This window comes from Vicugna pacos, chromosome 12 (assembly GCF_048564905.1).
Source record: "Vicugna pacos chromosome 12, VicPac4, whole genome shotgun sequence".
Taxonomy (NCBI): domain Eukaryota; kingdom Metazoa; phylum Chordata; class Mammalia; order Artiodactyla; family Camelidae; genus Vicugna; species Vicugna pacos.
The window spans coordinates 59342788-59365873 of NC_132998.1; the positions used below are offsets into that span (position 1 = coordinate 59342788).

The 23086-nt window shown below is 44.6% G+C and overlaps 1 protein-coding gene across 2 annotated transcripts; it reads left to right on the forward strand.

Annotated features, from left to right (window-relative positions):
- Positions 1-7243: 7243 nt before the first annotated feature.
- Positions 7244-21153, forward strand: ADSL (adenylosuccinate lyase). Of its 2 annotated transcripts, none has more exons than XM_006207108.3 (13): positions 7244-7467; positions 10036-10239; positions 11884-11928; positions 12450-12529; positions 14904-15075; positions 15288-15334; positions 15930-16020; positions 16463-16532; positions 16678-16825; positions 18180-18270; positions 18889-18978; positions 19501-19677; positions 21037-21153. In XM_006207108.3, exons 1-13 carry the CDS (start codon positions 7297-7299, stop codon positions 21121-21123), a joined length of 1473 nt encoding a protein of 490 aa, XP_006207170.1. In that variant the 5' UTR covers positions 7244-7296; the 3' UTR covers positions 21124-21153. The 2 variants fall into 2 exon arrangements, with proteins under 2 accessions (XP_006207170.1, XP_072829668.1); XM_072973567.1 differs by having other exon boundaries at positions 7276-7412.
- The last annotated feature ends 1933 nt before the right edge of the window (positions 21154-23086 follow it).

Genomic DNA, 23086 nt, shown 5'->3' on the forward strand with positions numbered 1-23086 from the left:
GAAGTTGATAATCTCCTGCTGCCTTTTGTTGTTGTTGTTGTTGTGTTTGGCGGGAGAAAACTGGGGTACGGACAAGAGGGAAGATGCCTGCTGCAGCCCAGAAGAGGACCAGCTCGGCGGGGAGCCACCGGCCGGGCCCCTGCCCTGCTCCGAGGGCTCGCCCAGAGGAGCAGGAGAGCCTTACCCTAAAGGCGAGGTTGTTCCCACCTGAACAGTTCCTTATTTATTGTTAGTTGCTAGAGACTTGTTAAAATGCGATCATGAAATGCCTCGAATGGCACAGGGGAAGAGTGGAAGGGAAACTTCTGTTTTCTAGTTCCCAGGTAACGTGTCTGACTTAATTCTCAGAATGCTGTGTGACACAGACGGATAGCAACAAACCTACTTCCTGAAGAAACTGCAGCTCAGCATAATTTAAGTAGTGGTAGTAACACTGAGTGCTTGCTGTAAGCTGGGCACTGCTCTAAGCATGTTATATAAATGTTCACTCGTTTAATTGAAACTTGTCTCAGTCACCATACTAGGAACCCAGATTGGATTCGAAAGTTATCATGCCAAAATGCCTCTGCTGAAAACCACCTGGAATTCTGAGAAAATGGTCTTAAGCAAGTCTGTTGTGCAAAGTGGTAGGCCATTTACCATACAATTCTTACCATAAGATAAGTAAACATTGGGAAATGAGAGGTGAACTAGATGTCAACACCCTGAGGGCCTGCCTGTATCAAGTAAGTACTGTTTTTTTGAGGACTAGAGGTCATTGCAAAACCTGTGAAGACCTTTATCACCAAAGACTTCATTTTAAATTTGGATATTTTGAAAATGCATAAATGGCTAAAGGTGGGGCCATTATAGACTTGAAGATGGTTGTTGAGACATGAGTGTCTGACTCAGCCTTCCTCACCGCTACATGCCCTGCCATCACCTTAGGTGACTTCAGATCCACTTGGAAAATCCATCCTAATGGCCAGGCTGCTGCACTCCTTCCTTCAGTCAGTCCAGCCACACACTCCCATACTCGCCCAAAATTGCACCCCTCAAGAATCACTTAATTTCAGCATCCTTGACCTTGACCCCCTGTCTTCCCAGCTGGTTCTCCCAGCTGGTTCCCCCTCCTCTTTGGCTTTGTTTTGACCTCACCAGCCATTCCAGGACGCTGGCCTGTCTACTTCCTTCCACTCAGTCAGTCCTCTCCTTTTTCTCACTTCCTCCCTAATCCAGTTTAGATTTTATAGCCCATAATTTTAATAATACAGTTGCTAAAATCCCCACTTTGAAAAACCCTATTTTCTATTTTGCACCAGCCAAAAAAGCATCATTAACTACGGGGCAAATAAGGACTCCTGTGAATCCACTGTAACCAACCAGCAATGAGACCTTGACCCCCAGCAAGCATCCTGTGTGTACCAATACATGGAAAAGATCAGAGGTATCTGGAAGGTGCCCCGAGACTCCTTCCAAATTACAGAGAGATGCTTCCCCCTTAAGTGCTGGTCCCTCCAGTGCTTGAGATCCTTTCCCTTCCTGCCCCCTTGGCTACTTTTAACTCCATTCTCTCTTCAGCTGATCAGCTGGAGTCCTTGCCAGTCCACGTGCTCAAATCCATCCCATGGTCAACACCTTCTGTGGGCCCACATTCTAGTTCCTCCCTTGCCAGCTGCTGTCCCATTTTTCTTCTCAAGAAATTCTCTCCTTCCTGGTTCTCTTCCAGCCTGGTTTCTGCCTCTATCAGCCCCCTGAAAGAGCTGCCTCTAAGGCACTAGCAACCCCCCTAGTCCAGTGGAATGACCACTGCCTCCGGACACCACAGCCCCTAGGTCTCCCTTTATGCTCTAACCTGTCCTTTACCTCCCATGTCGCTTTCATCCTCATACCTGGCTGTGAAATGTTGGATTTCATCAGCTCTCACATCCAGGCCCTCCTTCGTTCTCGCTGTGCTAACACCCTGGACAGTGTCATCCACCTCGCTGGCCGCCTCTCTTACTCTCCTTTTCCCTCTGACTGAGCTCTAATTTTGGCGTGGCCCTGGGCCCCATCCTGAATTTTGTTTTCTAGTCAGGCTTCTCTCCCTAGATGAGTTCACCTGGTCGTGTGGTTTTAAATACAACACATGTCCAAATTACATCTCCAACCCTGGACTTCCTAATCTGTCTATCCAACTGACTAACTGCCTGTCTACTTCTAAATCCACTGGGCAAATCCCTCCACCCTCCTTGTCAAATCTCCTTCTTCCCCGGTCTTTCCCATCTCAGTAAATGGCACTACTGATCACCTGACTGTTCACACCCACAGCTTCTCCACATGGCTTATTTAGTCCATACTAAACATAAACCCTCAAACAGTCCACATCCCTCACATCTCACCACAACTAACTCTTGGGTCCAACCACCTAGAGCACTGTAGCAGCTACCTAGAAGTCTGCCATCTTTCTCTTGACCCCACCCCAGACTCTTCTCTGTTCATGCCTCTACCTTTCAGTGGTTTCTCTTGCAGTTAAAATCCAAACTCCATACCATGGCCCATAAACCCCACACAAATCCCATGTACGGTCGCATTCCCTCTGACCTCCCAGTCGCAGTCTCAGACTAGCCCTGTCAGCTTTCCCTTTTTCTTAATCACAACAATTTCATGCCCACCTTAACGCCGTTATATTTATTTTCCCACTGCCTGGAATGCTCTTTTCCCTGTATCTTTGTGTAGTCTCTGATCAAATGTGAGGTCTTACTTGATTATTCTTTCAAAAAAATAGTTGTCACCACCTCCACCCCCACCCTAAGCTGCTCTGTGCTCTTGTCCTGCTAAAGTTTTTTTTTAAGCTGAAAGAATTTTATTGTTAGCACTTGTGTATCAGCCACCTAGATCCTGTCATTAACATTTTACTATACTTGTTTTATCATATATTTACCCACCTGTGTATCCATCAGTCACTCCTTTTATGCACTTCAAAGTAAATGCTAACATCAGTGTGCATCCCTCTAAATACTTAAGTAGGAATATCATTTGCTACAGTTCAACATTGGTTTTGTTTTTTCTTTGATATAAGATTTATATTCCATGAAATGTACAAATTTAATTTACATTTGCTAAACTTTTACAAATGCTTGTGTTTAACCCAAACCATTATCAAAATACAGAACGTGACCATCACCCGAGAGGATTCCCTACGCCCTTTCCCAGGCAGCTCTGATTTACCCTCCTGGGCTTTGTCCTACTATATTTTCTTCATAAAACTTATCACTTTCTAAAATTATCTTGTTTAGTCTCTGTTAGCCATCTCCCTCACTGGAATGTAAGCACCAAAAAGGGCAGAATTCTTTTCTGTGTTGTTCACCAGCTCCAAATCCTGAAACCTCCTATGGCTTTAATTACCATCTACATGCTAATAGCTGCTAAATTTGTATTTGCAACCATTACTGAGCTCCAGACTTGTATATATAATTGCCTACTCAGCATTTTGAAACACCTGGCTATCTTAATCGCTCTGCAAACTCAATAAATTCAAAGAGAAGTCCATCCTGCCTGTTGCACCCCCTCTCACCCCATGATAAATGGCATTACCATGCTTTCAGTGGTAAAACTTAGAAACATAGGAGCATCCTTACTCCGCATGACTAAAACCCATCACCAAGCTGGATGGATTGCACGTCTTAAATTAATCTCTTCCTTTTCTTCATTTCCTCTGCCACTTACTTCCTTTGTCTAAATTAGATCACTGACAGCCTGAATCTACTGCATTAGCCCAGCTGGTTTCTCACTTGGCCTTCACTCCAGTTCCCCTGCCCCCAATCCATTCTACACATAATAGCTGAGATATTTTTCAAAACATGAATCTGATGGAGTCATCCTCTAGCCTAAAACCTTTTAGTGGTTTCCCATTGCTTAGAATAAAACCCCCAAATATCTTTATTTCCAACTAGGTTCAGATGGTCTGGCTTCCATCTACTTCTCCAGATTTACCTCCCTCTCTTCTCTCCCTCTCCACTCTAGCCTCATCAGCTGACCACTACATCTCAGGCCTAATACAATGCTTGGCACACGTTATGCACGATTGTGAAATGAACCATCCTAAAGGATAGCAGAACATCACATCAAGAATTTAAGAAACTAGGTATTTTTAAAGCCTGAAATAAAAACAGAAGGACAGATGTAAAACTCCTGATTTAGAGATGTTGTTGTAGCTAACAGTGACAACCAGCGGGAAGTGTCTAGGTGGCCTTTGAAGACTGAGAACCAAAGCTCTGGAGAACCCCGTGGACTCAGAAGGTAAGACCTGCAGATGTGCAAGCATTTTCTAAGGGGAGTGAAGGTGAATTAAGTCTTGAGGAAATTCCCACTGCTTCCTTTTCCAGGAGTGAGAGGAGGAAGGATCACCGAAGTGCAGTCACAAAGGGAGAAGAATCAGTACAGTTTAGTTTTCAAAGCAGGAAGGAGGGGTTATCAAAAAAGCTAAATGTTTCAGTCAGCCAAGAGGGATGATTTAGTACCCGGGGGGGGGGAACTAGCTCAAAAATCAAAATGATTTAAAGATGTACATTGGGATGCTTTTTGTGTTCTTTCCCAGCCCATCCTGTTTCCTGCGTGTCTACCTGCCCCCACCATAGACTTTATTAGTGATTCTGTATGCAAATAGGCAAACATATATATTATGGAAAGAACCTACTGTTTATTAGAGGAAGTTATTGGTGATCAGTGAGAGTGCAGTTTAGAGGAAATGAGAGAGACAGAGGTTGCACTGCAGTGATAAGGAATACATCAGGGAAGGGAACAAATTTACTGAATACAGGAGCCCCAGACCTCTCGCTGTACACCTGGGGATCATGAGGCATGTCTTACAGGTGAGAATATCCAAGTGCCAAGAGACTGAGTAATTGCCCAAGTCGCACAGCTAATAACTGGCAGTGCCAGGAATGGTTGTTGATCCTCACGTGGATTTAACCAGATCATGTGGTGAAGAGGCAGCCAGAAACAGGTTTCTGTGTTAAGGAGATAACAGCAAGTGAAGATGTTTCTATAGTGGAAGAGACCTGTGCATTTAAAAAAGATAATAATAATCAAAGGAGAAGAGAGGCAGAACTGGAGAGACTGCAGATTTGACATAAAATAATTGAAACAACAAGATCCTTCACTGAATGAAGAGACAGAATGAAGGCAGGAACTCCTACTGGAGGAGGAAAAGTAACAGCAAAGTGAAGCAGAGCCAGGAGAGAGGCCAGAAGACTGAGGAGACAGTTGAGTTCGCAGTAGTCACAGTGGAAAGTGAGAGCAGTAAGCTCAGTGCAGCACAGCAAAGCAATGACAGCCCTGAAGCACTCTGCAACAAGTGGGAATTTGCAGGGAGCAGTCTTCATCTTTCCAAAGTTGTCTGCCCTCACCCCCAAAACCAATCCTCGGCAGCTCCAGAGGGGAGGTGGAAGAAGACCCAGGTGGTAAGCCCAGGTTAACTGATGGGCTTCTTCGATGGCAGGGTATTCCAGAATTGGTGCTGCAGTCACTTCTGACAATTCTCAAGCCCAGGTGGAGACACGAAGGATCTATGGAATGAGGACACTGGAGAAATGTGAGAGATGTGCAGACATGAAGGATCTATGGAATGAGGACACTGGAGAAATGTGAGAGACTGTGGGAAGAGGAAGTGCAACTTCAGGATCAAACTTGCGCCTTGGTGACTGGGCCTTGCTTCCCTTTGTGCGCTAAGCTCCTTCGGGCAGCATTCATTCACCCAGCACTTATTGAGCACCTATGCTATGCTAGTCCTGTGTTAGATCCACCTGCCAGGGACACGGCTGATCACGACAGACGTGACCTCCACCCCCACTGAGTTTGCCATGGATGGGAAAGGCAAACAACACTGAACTCTGGTGAGAGTTATGAGAAAGGCCTATAAGAAGCCAGGAGGTCACTCATCATCTATAAAATCCCAGAGGTGAGGAGGGAGAACACTACAGGGTGGTCCATAGGTGTGTGAATAAATCGTAAATAAACTAACACAAATGGAAAGGTGACAGGAAAAGAAGTTGTCAAAGACAAGATCTTGGAAGTCTTGAGATCTAATCAGCAACTTTTAATATCCCTAAAGTATTATGGTTACCGGAAAAAGGGCTGTTCACATAAGCAAACAAGCTGAGAATTCAAAACAGACCTCTCCTGATAGACACTCCGAAACAGGTAATTTCAAAGCAGCACAGGACCTGCTACTGTAGTGCAAAGGAAAGGGTACATCTGAATCTGGTAAGAACCAAGAGCCTGGAGCCTGCCCCCTGCATTTAACTACTAGCTCTTGCCCTTCTATATAAGCAGTCACACAAGAATTCAACCTGCTTGCCTTTGTTTTCTATATAAGCAGTCACACAAGAATTCAACCTGCTTGCCTTTGTTTTGTCATCTGCAAAATGGAGATCATGATAATGGCTGGCATTTACTGAACACTTACTCTGCACTGGAGAGTAGTAGTGTGTTGTATTGTATCATTTAATAATACCTGAAGAACTCAAGGATCCTCACATGGATTTAACCAGATCAGGTGTGTAAAGCACTCAGGACAGGACCTGATACCTACTGAGACCTCCGTAAACGTTAGTGGTTTTATTCTTAGTGGCCTACCAGAGGGAAGAGTAGGACCATCAGGGAACATTTTCTGGACTGGGCCTTTAAGTATGAGGTAGTGAGGGAGAGGTGTTCCAGGATGACAGGGAATGCCATACCCAGCGTGCTGGCTACATAATGGCTAACAGTGCAGGATCTGAAGTCGGGCGGCTCCACTTATTAGCTGGGTGACCCTCTGCAAGTCATCAGCTTCTAGGAGTCTCAGTTCCAGCGCTTGCTGAAATCCATTTTTACTACAGTTTCCTGCAAGGGGCTCACTTGGCACTCAATGAATGCCGATTTCCCTTGGGCATCTTGTTTTCTCCTGAGAACTGCGCTGGGCGCCAGGCAGGTGGGCGACAATAATAATAGCAAACACACAAGAGGGCTTTCTGAGTGTCCCAGACATTGATACTCAATCTTCAGAGCAATCTTAAAGGCAGGTCTTAATGTACCTTTTTTCAGGTGGGGAAAGCAAGACACAGAACTGTAAGTAACTTGTGAAGCGCTAATCACGTTGTCTGTCAACGAAGAGAAACTCCTAAAACCTGAGCAGCGAGTCGCCGAAACTCCGCAACCTTGAGAGCTCCAGTTTCCCGGAGCCCCGGGGGTGGGACCAAGTGAAGGAAGTCCCGCCCCGCGTGGAGGAAGGTCCGCCCCGAGCTTCCGCTTCCTCCCCGCCGGCCTTGCCCGTCCCGACGGGGTCGCGTGTTCGGGATGGCTGCGGGAGGAGACCGTGGCGGGAGGGAGGAGGCCTGCGGGCACGACAGCTACCGCTCGCCGCTTGCCTCCCGTTATGCCAGCCCGGAGATGTGCTTCGTGTTTAGCGACAGGTACAAATTCCGGACCTGGCGGCAGCTCTGGCTATGGCTGGCGGAGGCGGAGCAGGTAACGCGTCCTGGGGCTGAGAGGCGGGCCCGCCCCTGCACGTGCCGGGCTGGGCACCGAGCTGGACTGAGCCGCCAGGGCAGCTGCCCCGCTATTTTCGGCCGGGTGTTCCCTTTCCAGAGGAGCTGCGGCCCCAGGAAGGCCAGGGCAGGAGGCCCGGGAGCCGCCACCTGTTGCTTCTCATGTTTTTTAATCATCGAGGGTTAGAGCCACAGAGGGGACCTCGAGAAGTGCGGTCTCCCGTTTCAGGGAGTGAATCTCGGCGGTTCCTGCACGGGTACGCTGCTGAGCGCTTGTTACAGGCCGTTGTGCTCGATTCTCTGCACGTCTTACCCCCTTTAACCCATGAAGACTTGGCAAGCTAGGTGGTGATTTCCCCGTATTATTGGGGAGAAGACCAAGCCTCAATGATAATCCAGCGAGTTAATTGCTTCTAACCGTTAACAGCGGAACCCAGGTGTGAAACCGCGTTCAGTGCAGAGCGAAGCGCTTAGCCACTTCATCTTCCACAGTGCCGCAGTGTAGTCCGAGACAGAACTGTCACTGCAAAATCCGTGTTTCCTGGGCAACCATTTCCGCCCTACTCGGCTGCCTTTTGTCTCTGGGGAGGGAGAATCAGGGAAGGGGGTTATTAGACGATATTTATGGTTTCTCATATAAGAGCTGCGTGTAGAGCTGTTCAGCTCATGGGTTTCAGAAATAGCTCCCAACGGGACTTCCCAGAGGAGCTGAAGGAAGCTGAAGGTGATCCAGAGAGCTATAAAGTTTCAGAGGAAAATGCCACAACAAGCAAGATGGCGATGTCCTCCCAAATGACTTAGTAAACCCAGAAACGATCTGAGTAGTGCCCAGGAAGGGTGCACGGTCCCCGAACAGAAAACTTTTCTTCCTAGATTATTCCCCTTTCCTATCACTGTACACAAGGAAATAAAATGACACAAATACTCTCAGACATATCTGCAGTGCCTATTCTGTGTGTGCCTGGCAGTTTGAAGACCTTGCATGTGAATAGTTTAGTAATCCTCAAAACAACTCTTTGTGACAGGTCCTGTTTTACAGATGATAGAATGACGATACAGAGAGATTTCATGAACTGTGGGCTCAGATAACAATAGCAGATCGTAGAGGAGGACATGAATGGTGTGTTGTGATTCGCGATGTATTAACATGTACCCTGTTTTCTATTGTATTTGATTCTCTGTGTAGGTGAGGGTAGTGGCACTCAGCGATTTTGCCAGGGCCACCATAGCTGGTAAATAAAAGCTTCAGGCTGGGATTGAAATGTAGTCTGAATATGTGTTCTTTCCTCTGGCCTGTCCACACATTGCCTGAAATGCATACAGTTTTGATACCAGCCTGAGTTTGGATTATCTATTAGTTATGGTGTCAAAATTAGTAGCATAAATTACATAATTAAGAAAAAAAAAAACCTTGGGGAATGAGATTTGGAGGAATGCAGAAAATTAGGAGTAGGGAATGAATTTTGAGATGATGCATTGCTTGGAGGTAGGAAGCAGTTTTGACCACACTGCCCCCTGCTGCTTTGCTTTGAGAGGAGCCCTGAGAGGTCATATCTAATGACTGAAGATCCAAGGCACCTTGGCCAGAGGTGGTTATTAAACACTTGAGATGTGGCTAGTGTGACTGAGAAATTGAGTTTTTACTTTTTATAAAGTTTAAATGTAAATAGCTACATCTAGCTAGGAGCTACCATCTTGGACAAGATAGGTCTTAAGATGTGAGCTCCTTTCCAGGGTCAGGACTTGGAACTTTCAAGTGAGGTTTGAATAAATTTCACCAATGTATATATTCAGTACTTGGCCCCAGGGTTCAGAGCTGCCTGTGGGCTGCCAGCTGTTTTTTTGGCAGCCTGATTTTTTTTTCAGTGATGGATGAATGTAAGATGTTGATGTGTTTGTTTTCTCATAAGTGCTCCTGGAATTGCTTCCAGTTGCTCTGAATTTGCTGCACATAATTTGTTGGCAAAACTACTAACAGCATTCCTAATTTTGGTTTCTTGACAAAATCCATCTAGATCAAATGTAAAGCTGTGGCCTGGGTCCTACACTTTGGGCACTTAAGTGCCAGACACTAAGGAGCAAGCAGTAAATACCACAAGCTCTCAGAGTATTCTAGAGGGGAGAGACAGGCTAATAAATTTGTAAAAATGTCATGTGGTGATAAGTGCTCTAAATAAAACCAGGCTAAGGGAATAGAGAGAGACACACAAAAGAAGGAAAGGAAAGACCTCTCTGAGAAGATGACATCTGAGCCCTGAGACCAGAACATGTGAGGGAGTGAGCAGAGACACAGGGGCAGAGGGAACAAAAATCAGGGTTACATTATTGTTGTATATATTGGATTTTACTTAGAATATAATTTACCATAATTCATTTAGAAAATTGTTCCTTCCTCCCCCTGTCCTTTTAGTTTAGTTGCCCCCAGTTTTTGTTTAAGAATTGGGAGGTAGGGCATACATGGTAACATGAACCAATTTTTTTTCAGTGTCATTTTTTCAGTTGAAGTAATTGTGACATAAGAGGTTATTTTATTTTGCCTGTTCTGCAGACATTGGGTTTGCCTATCACAGATGAACAAATCCAGGAGATGAAGTCAAACTTGGACAACATCGACTTCAAGATGGCAGCTGAGGAAGAGAAGCGGTTACGACATGACGTGATGGCTCATGTGCACACATTTGCCCACTGCTGCCCGAAAGCTGCTGGCATCATTCATCTTGGTGCCACCTCCTGCTATGTGGGAGACAATACAGTAGGAGCCCGTGTTGTTTTGTTTCCACTTAGGACTCAACCTTTCTAATGCATTTATAAGCTTTATTTGATTCTGTCCATTTTAGGAAGTGACTCCATAGATCTTAGTATCTCACTGCTTAGGAATTTTCTGCTTTTGAAATCCTTCCAATCTAAACTATAAGCGCCTAATGATCTCCATAAAATAAGGTCTACAGATTCTGCCTCCACCTTGGTATGCTGGATGAAAGCTGAGATCTTTGCATTTTAGTGGCCAAGGTAGTTTTCCAAAGGGATTTTCTTCCCAAGTCCTTTATAACTCCTTGCTGTGACTTCTGAAAAGAAGAAAGCATTGTGTTGTAATTCTTAAACATATCCTTTAGTTAGCAGAAGTGTCTCATGGACCTAAAAAAGTAATGGCAAGCATTTTCCTAAGAGTTTACCAGGTGTCTGATGCTATTCTGAGCCCTTTATATGTGTTTCATTTATTCTTCACAACAACCACAAGAGACAGATGCAATTATCACCATTTTTAAATAGCTTTATTGTGGTATAGTTTAATACCATAAAGTTACCATTCTAAATGTCCGGTTCAGTGAGCTTTAGTAAATTTCTGCAGTGATTTAGCCTCCGCACACCACAGTGTTAGACCACATCCCTCACCCCAAGGAGTTCTCCCTTGCTTGTTTGCCCTCAGTCTCCACTCCTGCTTCCAGTCCCAGACAATCACTGATGTGCTTTCCGTCCCTATAGTTGTGCCTTTTTCTTAAAATTTCATGTAAATGGATTCAGGACATGTAGTCTTTGGCTCTGGCTTTATTAGTCCTATATCCACAGATGAGAGGCTGGAGAACTTGCTGTAGGTTTCACAGCTAGAAAGAATAGAGGACTGGGTAGAACGGCTCCAAAGCTGTGCCCTTCATCACAGTGGGACCAGAAGTTAGATTCCAGATACACTTCCAATTTAGAAAGAAGCCAGTAATTTTTAAGTTGCCCCAAATAACATTCTTTTGTCCAGAGCAGTACTTATTAAAGGCATCTGTGTGTAATTGGTGAGTCAGATAATGGGAGAAGAACAGTCCTCTAACTTGAAATATCCTTGTTAAAAGTACAGAGTGTGTAGTTGGGCTCAACAATTACTGCCTAATGAGCATGTGTTGGAGTTGTCCGAAACACTTACATCTCCTAACTCCCTCAAGAACAGCTTTAAATTTCCTAAACCTCGGTCTTCTGGTTCATGCCTTTTTTTTTTGTTAGCAGTGGTAGACATGACAAAAAAGGGAGAAGAAACTAATGGAATGCGCCCTGTGGATGCTTTTTAGAAACTTGACAGGAAGACAAAAACTGTTGACCTGGACATCTTCACAGTATTCACAGGGTTACCTCTATCATTTTCCAGTTATTTTAGATACCACATAAATAGGGCTTTCTAAGTATAAGGATTATGTGCTTATAGATTTCAGCAGTACTGCTAACTCGGTGTGCTTTTGAAACAGTAACAGAAACGAACAAGTTCTGTTAGCATCTTCTGGCGTGCATGGTGTCTTGCTAAGAATGATACAGGCAGCTAGCTGAGAAACCCAGTTGTGATTGCCAAAAAGTCTTCTGTCATAATGCTGTCTGGATGGAGCTGTTTAACAAAAGACTGCTTCATCTTCCTTTGCAGGACCTGATTATTCTTAGAAATGCATTTGACCTGCTTTTGCCAAAGGTAAGAAGTTGGCAGAAGTCCCGCTGTGACAGGAGGTGGGCACCACCTTGAGTGAGTCAGCACAGTGTAACTCTAAATAAACATTTACTCAGGTGAATGATCCTACGTCTGACCTGTAAAACTAATTGTTTCTTCTTGAGTTAAAACACTGTAAGTTAATAATGCTTTTTAAAGCACAGCCTTTTAAGTGAAGGAAGTGTAACCTGCAGCATGCTCCTGGAATATGTGGGTCAGATTTATGATTTTTGTCCTGTTTTTCTTCACGAGCGTGCCGGTAGTGTTTACATTGTGCAAAAATAATTTGTAACTTTTTAGGTGACATTTTTAGCTCAGTTTTTGAATGTTGGTTAGTATGAACTCTTCAAGGCACTTTAAGACATAAAGGTAAAAAAAAAATGACCTCTGCCTTCTCTGAGCTGGAGATGTAATTTTATATGAAAGTGTCTCCCAGTTTAGCTCCTGTTTACATAAAGTGCTCAGCCTGAATTCACGTTCTTTCTACCACGTGGTCTTTCTCACAGCTTGCCAGAGTGATCTCTCGGCTTGCCGACTTTGCCAAGGAACGAGCCGATCTTCCCACCTTAGGTTTCACACATTTCCAGTAAGTGAGGTGATTACCTCTTGGGAATTGGGCTTGTTTATGTGCAACTGGCTTTTATTTATTTCTTCTCCCTTCTCTGTGGTAACCTTGAAGGGAAAAAAATTCAAAACATAATATAAGTAGATAACTTGGGGTGCTTATAAAGAACAAACCTTGTATCTACCTTAAAAGCTGTACTGGTGAGAGAATAAGTTTAATGGTTCATTTTATTGGGAAATACGTATCAAGAGCCTTAGCAAGTATTCTTGATTCAATGATTCCATTCTTGAGAATCCCGAGAAAGTAGTCCAAATTATGGGGAAAACCTTATGTACAAAGATCTTTGTTAAAATATTATTTATGATGGTAAGCATTGAGCTAAATGTCCAAGAATAAGAGAATAATTAAAAGTATATAGTATATCCACAGGTTGGAATAATATACAGCCATTAAAATGATGCTTGTAAGACTAATACCATGGAAATGTGCTTAGGTTAACGTTGTGAGGGAAAGTCAGCATATAAACTGTACAAAGAATGGAAGAAAGTACACCACGATGTAAATGCTGACTACTCTGGTTTATGACAGAATAGGGTAAATAAGTTTTTCCCCTACTCTCTGTAGTTTTTAGTTTTTGAATGTGCAAGTATTTTTATGATTACTGGATAAAACCTTTTATTAAGGCTGATGATGTCAGTTTGGGAATGCTACATTTGAGTAGTGGTATGTTATCATCTGCCTTGTGTTTTGATGGGATGTTGCTACGGCAACAAGGGTATCATTTCCTGTAACTCAGGAGAGCCTGTTGAGTTTCCTCTTCCTTAAAATCAGGGCCTCTGTTATTGGTAGCAGAAACCAGAAGAAACTGTTCATGTGAAGGAGTCAGTGCTCAGTGTGTGTGGCTTGGCCATGGTAGATGTTGCCTTCTGTGCCGGCTCCCTGCACACCTAGTGTCGCTGTGTTGCAGCTCCTCTCCTGCATCTGTTGGAGCGTGTTCAGCAGGCATTCCAGTGTCCCCCTGGGATGGCGTAATGAGCGGCGTCTGCTGCCGCAGTTGGCGGGCGTTAGGGACGCAGGAAATGATGTTGGGTGCGTAGACACCACTGCAGAAGGGTCAGCCTGGTAATTAAAAAGAAGCAGCTTTACTGAGATATAACTGACATACCAGAAAATTCACCCATTTAAAGGATACAGTTCAATGTGTTTTTTGTATATTTACAGAATTAATGCAGTCATTAGCAATACATAATTTCAGAATATTTCCATCACCCCCCAGAAAACCCTCTACCCATTAGCAGTCCCTTCCATTCCCCTATTCCCTAGCCCCTGGCAACCACTTTTATTTTTAATTTATTTTATTTTATTTTATTTCATTTTATTTTCTAACTATGAATTTGCCTCTTCTGGACATTTCATTTAAGTAGAATCATACATTCATCCTCTGGTGACTGGCTACTTTTCACTTAGCATGGTGTTTTCTGTGTTCATTCATGCTGTAGCATGTGTCAGTATTTAATTTCTTTTACAGCCAAATAATCCATTGTTTGACTGTGCCTCCTTTTTTCCATTCACCAGTTGCTGAACATTTGGCGTTGTTTCCACTTTGTTGCTACGGTGTATAATGCTGCTATGAACAAGGCCACTCATATATTATTATTTATTTTTTTGTACCATTAATCTATTAGCTGGAGTTGACAAGGAAAACTCGCAGGAGATTAATTTGGGGCTGTGTACCCTGGCTTTTGATGTGCCTCCTATGGACATTACTTGTAGTGTGCCTTGACGTCTCCAGCTGTCAGTATCATTAGCCTCATAGAGAAATTCCATCTGGAATAGGCTAGGTCATCTGTTAGAACGCTGAGCTCCCCTGGATAGGGACCTTGTTTGTTTTGTTCTTTGTTATATTTCCAACACCAAGGACACATTAGATACCTGGAAAGTGTTTGTTACATGTATATTTCTTGCAAGGTCTGGGGACAAACAAAACAGACATTGTCTCTGCCTTTATAGGGCCTCTTGATGATGATTAAAGAACTATGCTAATAGCTCTTTAGTTTTATAAACGTTGAATATTTATAAATGATATTGAATCTGCTTAACTGTTACTTGCTTTAAACTTTTTTTTGTTTGTTTTTTTCCCTCCTTAACAAAGACACTGGGGACCGAACCAGGGACTTCATGCCCCCCAAGCACATGCTCCACCACTGAGCTGTACCTGCCCCCCACTCGGCTTAAACTTTTTTGCTCTTATTTTGTCTTTACTTGTTTCTCCATCTCTTACTTTAATTCTTCCCCTTTCCCGAGGTAACAGTGGTTATTAAAAGAAACAATGAAAGCTTTATGAAGTAAGTCATTGGTTTGAGACTTCTTTGTGTTCTCTTTGGGTTGTTTTCAGGCCTGCGCAGCTGACTACAGTTGGGAAACGTTGCTGTCTCTGGATTCAGGATCTTTGCATGGATCTCCAGAACTTGAAGCGTGTCCGAGATGACCTGCGCTTCCGAGGAGTGAAGGGCACCACTGGCACTCAGGCCAGCTTCCTGCAGCTCTTCGAGGGAGATGACCAAAAGGTATTCTGAAAGTGACCAGGGCAATACAGACTCAGCTGTGGGAGCACCAGAGACATCGCTGACCCCAGGATGGTAGGAGCAATTGATGCTGGGATGGGTGGAGTCTGGGCTGGAAGGGGTACCAAAGCTGGAAACCTGGACAGGTTGACATGTCAAGATGTTCTCATACTAGACACACCTGGATTTCTACAGGGATGTCTTTTCTTCCCAAGGTAGAGCAGCTTGACAAGATGGTGACAGAAAAGGCAGGATTTAAGAGGTAGGTAAGTGGGAGAAGTGTTGGCCTCCCTATTAAGTATTGAAAGACTTGTGTTCAGTATACCTCTAGATTTGACCTTAACTCTTTTGGTTTTTGCTTTCTTTCTTCTTCCACCCATTTCCTTCCATCTCTGGCCTGGGTTTTTTCTTCCTGTAGTCTAGATTCTATTTTGTTACAATTTATAAGAAAAAAGGAAGCTATTTAGTTCTGGGTTTTTTAGAATAGCCTTACCCATGTTGCTGTTTCTGTTTCTTTACTGAGGGCCTCCACTGGGTCATCTAAGTCTGGCCATTCACATTGAGAGCCACAAGGCTCACCAGTGGTCCTTGTTTCGGGCACTTCCACTGGGGTGCAGCAGGACAGAGGCACGCTGGACTGTGTTTCCTTCTCAGGTCAGGGCAGCTGTCTGGGTATTAGTAGAAAGGATGGAAGAACAGTTTGTTCCCAGAGCCACTTGTCTGTGAGGTCCTCTGGGCTCAGTGTGTCTTAGTACACCAGTGAGACCAAGCTTTCACTTAGTCTTTTTTGCTTGTTTGCTTGACATGGCCACATTTTGAAATATTGTCACTTAAGGCTGTTTTCTGTTTATTTCTAGGGCTTTCATCATCACAGGGCAGACCTATACACGGAAAGTAGACATTGAGGTGCTCTCCGTGCTGGCTAGCTTGGGGGCATCGGTGCACAAGGTGAGTGGTGGTAGTGATGAGAGAGCTGGACCCCACAGACAGGCCAAACCAGCCTTAGACTTTGACCCAATTGTGGCTCTCAAGAGATGTCAGGCGTCACTTTTAACAACTTGGGGCCCGTCAGTGAAGCCTCTTCACTTAAAGTAAGGTGCATTAAAGGAAGGACTAGCTACAGCATCTTCATTAAGTTCACTTTGCCTTTGTTTCTCCATGAGTTTCACCAAAACATTTCCATGCTCCCTGAATATGTCATTCCAGCTCTTCAGGAGCCAAGAGAAGTCCGAGTAAGTCCCTGTCTAGGAGCTCTCGGGGAGGACGTGCTGGCCTTCAGCTTAGCAGTGGCACAGCTGAACAGCTCGCCTCCTTCACCAGTGCAGTCCTTGCCTCCAGAGCCCCGCTGCTAAGAGTGTGGGTGTTGCCTGTGCCCCTGCTCTTCCCCCAGATTTGTACTGACATACGACTCCTGGCAAACCTCAAGGAGATGGAGGAACCCTTTGAGAAACAGCAGATTGGTGAGTGTCGTGTGAAGACCTGGGAACACCACAGAGATGCTGGGAGGTTTGTGGGCGTGTGTTAGCAGTTTGCCCAGAGCATGGTGGGGCGCTCACTGTTCCCTGAAGTCTTCCTGCCTTTGCTTCTGGTCCCTTAAATGGGCAGGTTCAAGTGCAATGCCGTACAAGCGGAACCCTATGCGCTCGGAGCGGTGCTGCAGCCTTGCCCGTCACCTCATGATCCTGGTCACGGACCCATTGCAGACAGCCTCTGTGCAGTGGTTTGAACGCACACTGGATGATAGTGCCAACCGGTCAGTGGATCGAGGGTGTCACATAAAGCAGGTTGTGGGGAGGACCCAATGAGGGGCCTAGAAGCAGAAGGACTTTATTGAGTATCTCTGTATTCCTTCCTTGTCCCTAAGGACCCTGGATGTAGAAAGAACAGTGTGGTAAGTGTTAGAGTCGAAATATACACGGGATACTCTCTGTGGAACAAAGAGGAGGGAGGGGTGGTAGGGGAGTCAAGGAAAGCTTTACAGGGGAGGTGATGCTTTGAGGCTTAGGAAATCTAGGCATTTTTTAGACATTTAAGACAAGGTTGGGAGCATGTATAAAGGCACAAAGGCAGGAGAAAGAGTTACTAATAGTGTGTGGCTAATAGTCGGGTGGCACAGGAGAATGAAGTCTGTAGCAGATGGTGAGGTGGGACCTGATGGTGGGTAGTAGCCAGTTTATGATGGGCCTTCTAGGCCCTGAAAAGGCGTCTCGATATTGTTCTGAAGGCAGGTGGATGTCAACTGGTATCTTGGCACAGTGGCATCTTGATTAGTTATGAGATGGGTCAGAAGTAATTCGTAGTTACTGATGAGGTACCAGCCTGCATATGACTTTCTAATTTATATTTATACTTATTTGAAAGCATGTATTCTGGTTTGCTTTGCATTCTGCTGGAATTTCTCGAGAGGAAATGATAAATAGTTAAACCTAGCTCTCTGGGATTTGTGCATAATGTCTGGTTTATCTATTGAAATAAAACATGAACTCATTCGGAAGTCAGCCAATGAATATTTTTAGCAGGCTTTGACCTAATCAGATGTGCCCACTAAAATACCCTGCAACAATTTGGAGAATCTGTTGTAAGGGGGCATGGATCTGATCAGAACAAGCTAGGAGTCTACTCTAAAAATCTGAGTCCACACTGGCTCAGTGGTCATGTGACTGAAGAGGCGGGATGTGGATGTAAAGTCAGTGTCAGGCGGGCTGGCCTGGGTGGTTGACTGGAGCGAGCGTTAAGTTAAGGTCTGAGACGGAATGCTGGTGCCATTCACTGAGGCGGGAGCTGCAGAATGGGGAAGAGCGGATTTGAGAGGGTGAGCAGGAGGCAGTGGAAAGTGGATGAATTCAGTCTGGGGTTTGAGGAACCTATAGATAATCAGGTGGAGCTCCCAAGCGGGTGTATGGTCTGGCACTTGGTTAAGTGATCTAGTTGAGAGGTGACAGATTTGGGGGTCACTAGGACACTGGGGTAGTTGAAATCATGAAACTGAAGGAAACTGTCCAAGTAGTGCATCTGGCATGAGAAGTCAGTTGGGCCGCTTCTTGGCACACTTCATGGAAACTGTTATTTGTTTAAAGCGATAACTGAATTGGCTGTTTGTTTTCTAGACGGATCTGTCTGGCCGAGGCATTTCTCACTGCAGATACTATATTGAACACACTGCAGAACATTTCTGAAGGATTGGTGGTATACCCTAAAGTAAGCAGCCTCAATTAAAAAGTAAAATATTAGGGGGGACCTTGGGATGTGGGAAGCGGGGTGTAGCCTTTTCCTCCTCTGGAGTGAGTGTGTTGGGGGAGCTATTCTGGTGCAGGAGGAGTTCTTCCAACCCAGAGCTCACGCTTCAGGCTGTGACATGAGCTCTAGGGAATAAGTCTGTGGAATTCATAGACACTCTTACGGAAAAGTTTGGGAGAGAAGTACTTTGAATTGCTTGAAAACTGTCTGCCAGCGTGAATCATCAGCTCTGGCGTGACTGACAGAGTAGACTTTTCCATTTGCCTGTTTTTAAGTCTAAGGCAGATGGGTTTGTGTCCGTCCTATACTCAGCTCTTGAGGTCAGGCACTGAAATTGTACAGACTTGAGGTTTTAGGAGTCATTCTGATGAAGCAACTTTTAAAGGTTTAATTAAATCAGTATTTCTTTTTAAAATCAAAATAATACTCTGGATTATGAGAAAACTGAAAACTCTGGTGTAGAATAAGACAGGCCTTCCTTTCGTCTTTCTTCATAGATGTGGGAGTTTGTGTCCCTGCTGTGCATTGTTGGTCATGGTTGTAACCTGGGTTATCCTTCTTGGCCTTTCATCCTCTTAGGTGATTGAGCGGCGCATTCGGCAAGAGCTGCCTTTCATGGCCACAGAGAACATCATCATGGCCATGGTGAAAGCTGGGGGTAACCGCCAGGTCTGTAACCCCTTCATGCTCCTGGATTAATTGAAAGTACACCTTTAGTCCTGTCCTCCTCCCTGAAGAAGAAGGCATTTCTGTGGTTACCTTCAGTCATGGTATGGGTGCAGAACAGTGACCATATTCCACCATGTAGAACAGCTTATCTCTGGAGGGTGATTGTGGTGAACGCAGTTTATTAAAAAGTGAATTGCTAAATAATTCATCCTGAAAAAAAAAGTGAATTGCTTAATCACTTGTAGAAAAGGTCCACTCTTAGTGAAGAGACTAGGTCTGAATTTCCATAGGAAATGCCGGAAAGTGGGCTGGACACACAAGCAGAGGGTTCACGAAGCTTTAGAGGAGCTGGCATCCACTTGAGGTTCGTCCTAGGATGTGGTCAGACAGTCAGAATCTTGGTGGAGTCAGACTGAAGGGAGCCACCTCCGCCCGGGGGGCCTTTATGCCACCAGCCATAGACAGCGTGGACGTTCTGTTGCCTGTTAGCAGTAGACCAGCAATGCCTCACTGTCTTCCCAGGATTGCCACGAGAAGATTAGAGTGCTTTCCCAGCAGGCAGCTGCCGTGGTCAAGCAGGAAGGGGGTGACAATGACCTCATAGAGCGTATCCAGGCTGATGCTTACTTCAGTCCCATTCACTCCCAGTTGGACCATTTGTTGGATCCTTCTACTTTCACTGGTCGCGCATCCCAGCAGGTAAGCATCAGAGCACTTGCAGGGCACTGCAGTCTTCCCCGGGTGCCCTCTTGTTACGTGGCTGGGCTGCAGAGCCTGGAGTACTGTCTTTAATGTTTCGGCTTCGTGGAGGTGTGATGAGAGTGGGGCTAGTCAGAAAGAATTCAGAGCAGGTTGCTGGCGAAAAGGTCAAGATTTGGTTGTCTTGAGCTGATTTAAGTATTTCCCCCTGTGGATTTCTCTGAATTCTCTTTTGGCCTGTAGCCTGTGGCGTAAGGACAAAGACTGGATCTTACTGTCAGTAGATCTGGGTTCAGTCGTGACTTCTGGCTTTTGCTGGCTGATGGGATAGAATATGTATCTCATAGGTGGTGGTGGTTGCGTGACCTGAAAGGCCTAGCATAGTGCTTGGTGCGTTGTAAGTATTCAGTAAAGGTCTCGTTTTTCCTCTTAGTCTTTTGGAGACTACAAGGGTTAATTCAGAAACATTTCTTGAGTGCAAACTAAGTGCTCAGATTGTGTTCAGGTCCTGTGTTTAATTCTGGGGCTTCAAAGATGAATAGATAATCTTTATCTTCAAGGAGGTCAGAACTTAGTGGCAAAGACTTGTAAATAAGTCATTATAATACCAAGCAATACATGTGAAAATTGAAAGAAACACGTCTTTGTGGGGGGGTCATGAAGGCAACAACCTTAGAATAGTAGAAGTTGGAAAGACTTCCTTGAAGACATGACATCTGAGTCAAATCTTAGGGACAAGTAGGAGTTACCTGGGAGCCCCCGGCTGAGAAGCTGGCAAACGCACGGACGTCCAACATGGGAGAAAAGGCAGAATCATTGAGGGTTGCCAGAGTATCAAGTGACCCAGAAGTAGTTAGGATTTAAAGTGGAAGACAGGCTGGAACATATCATTTATGTTCACATCACTGGTGTATAGGATTCGAAGGACGTATACTGTGTGTTGGGTGACCAAAAAGGAAGCTGCTGCAATGGGTTAAGGGCTCTGAGCCACAGCTGGGCAGACACGGGCTGTGATTGCAGGCTGTGTAGAGCGTTGGTCACTTGAAAGCCGGTTGAATGGGGAGGAGAGAAAGCAGTGATGGTTTGGGCTTGGGTAGTGGGTGGAGAATGGTAAGACCAACTGAGAGAACATAGGCTGAGCTGGTTTGTGGGAAGGGCAGCTTGGTGGTCCTGGTGGGGTGAGCTGCCTGTCTCTAGGAACAGATTTCTGACAGATAGTTGAGAAAAATGGAAGCTGAGTAGTGGAATAAAAGATTTATCAAATTCGGCCTCAGTGATACGAACTGATGTTGAAAAAAGGATTATCAAAATTTGATCTTAACGTTTTCTTTTGACTTGCCTTTGCTTTCTCTTTGGCAGGTACAGAGATTCTTAGAAGAGGAGGTGTATCCCCTGTTGAAACCATATGAAAGTGTAATGAAGGTGAAAGCAGAATTATGTCTGTGAGGTTGAAAGAGAATTAAACAGGGAACTGTTGTTGGCTTTGTTAACTTTTATTGCTAAGTCACAAAAAAGTGCCTTATTTTACCTCAAGAATTGTTACCTTAAATTTTTCTTTCCACGATGCTTTCACGTTTCTCAAGTTTACAATGCAGAAATAAATTGCATTGTCGTTGGTTCTTTTTTACAGCAACACAAACTTGCATGATCAATGTAGCTTATAGTTTGTGTTCTGCTCTTTCAAGGCATATTTTCCAGCTAGTCTAGTCCTTTTTATGTGTTCACTTGATTTGAGATAGTAAACACATTCCTGGTCCTTTCTTCTGAAAATGTTTTTGATGTGGGCCTAGCAAAATAATCTGGATTCACTGATTCATTATGGCTGGATACCTACATTTCAGTTATATTTGGTAGAACAAGTAATGAAATTTAGAGCTACGATAAATTCCCAGAGAAATTGATGTGATCATCAGGCTTGCTCAGCTCAAGTTGTACCCAGCTTCAGTTGATCTTTTTTTAGGGGGTTGAGGGGGGTAATTGGGTTTATTTATTTATTTTTATGGAGGTACTAGGGATTGTATCCAGGACCTCACGTATGCTAAGTACACGCTCTACCACTGGGCTGTACCCGACCCCGCCTTGATCTTTGATAAGGCTTGTGTATCAAGGAGATGCTAACTGGGTATATTGATCTCACCAGGGCATTTGACAGTCTCTAAGCTGGGTTATGCAGGTTGATAGCTGACTGAACCACCTGCAGCCAAAGGTGAGAGAGTTACAGCCGTTACCACCACTGGAAGGAGAGCGCTAGCAGGTGCCAGTGGCTTCTGTCCTCAGCCCTGTCTCATTCTGTGAATCTTCAGCTTAGATGGAAATGAAGAAAGCTTATTTCTCAGATTTGCAGATGACACAAAACTAGGACAATTAACCTATACAATTATTTGGTAAAATAACTAAGATTGCATCTAACTTAAATAGATTGAAACGATGTGGCCAAAACGACAAAGAAAAATTAAGGTAAATGTAAATAAGTTAACCTTAAACTCAGCATGAACCAGAAATGGTTGCTAGTGAGGTAAGACAGTTTTAGGATGTGTTGATGGTAGTGTGGTGTCTAGAAAAGCCCCCAGAGTCTTACTGTTCCAGACTCGTGGCATCATGTTCAATTTTGGACACCCAGTCTGAGAACAGAGATAAACTGGAGAGCCTTTGTCCAGTTTAGACTGGACTTTGTCATATGAAAGGCGAAGGAATGATAGGGCTCTTTGTCTTATAAGAGAAAACTTGTCATCGCTTCAGATACTGTTGGAGGGAGGTGGGACTTGATTATCCATTGCCGCAGGAGAGGCAGCTGAGACCCATCCATACCCTTGGTGAGAGTCTGAAGCAGGTTTGGGCCCAGACATTGGAACTACTGTGAGTTAGTGCTTCTCCCTACACTGTCCCCTGTGGGTCATCTAGTTGTCAGGAATGGGAATGCTGCGAGGGCGAAGAGGCTGAATCGCCTCCAGTTGTGTCCAATCAAAGGCAGACAGATGTGAAGAGTTCTGCCTATCGGAAACAGACTAGGAGGCGGCCCTTAAAACCACATTCTAAACCCAATTCAGTGCAGCAGACACGTATGGATGGCCCGGAGCCCTGTGACATTTCAGTTCTTCCAGAGACGGTTTGATTACTCCAAGATTCCGCTCTCATGAGACTCTCAGGCATGTTTGAAACTACTAGGTCTGGCACGAGGAATTAACTGCCGGGCTTTGTTCAGACATGCTGTCTGCTTCCTTCCCTACTCGCGGCCCCTGAAGAGGAAGCAGCTCCTATCCGTGCATTTCTAATGTAATCTGAGAACTTCTGTTATATACCAGACACACTGGGAATATCAGATACCATGGGTTTTAGGTAATAAATGTACTCATAGGAAATAAGGAGATAGATGACAGTCTTATTTTGACAATTCTGATCTCTTGTGATT

Excerpts from the sequence above, each read along its gene's own strand:
- ADSL (XM_006207108.3), top strand. The coding sequence starts at position 7,297 with ATGGCTGCGGGAGGAGACCGTGGCGGGAGGGAGGAGGCCTGCGGGCAC. Across the intron at positions 10,240-11,883 it reads GCTATGTGGGAGACAATACA|GACCTGATTATTCTTAGAAA; the intron begins GTAGGAGCCCGT and ends CTTCCTTTGCAG. Across the intron at positions 12,530-14,903 it reads TTAGGTTTCACACATTTCCA|GCCTGCGCAGCTGACTACAG; the intron begins GTAAGTGAGGTG and ends GGTTGTTTTCAG.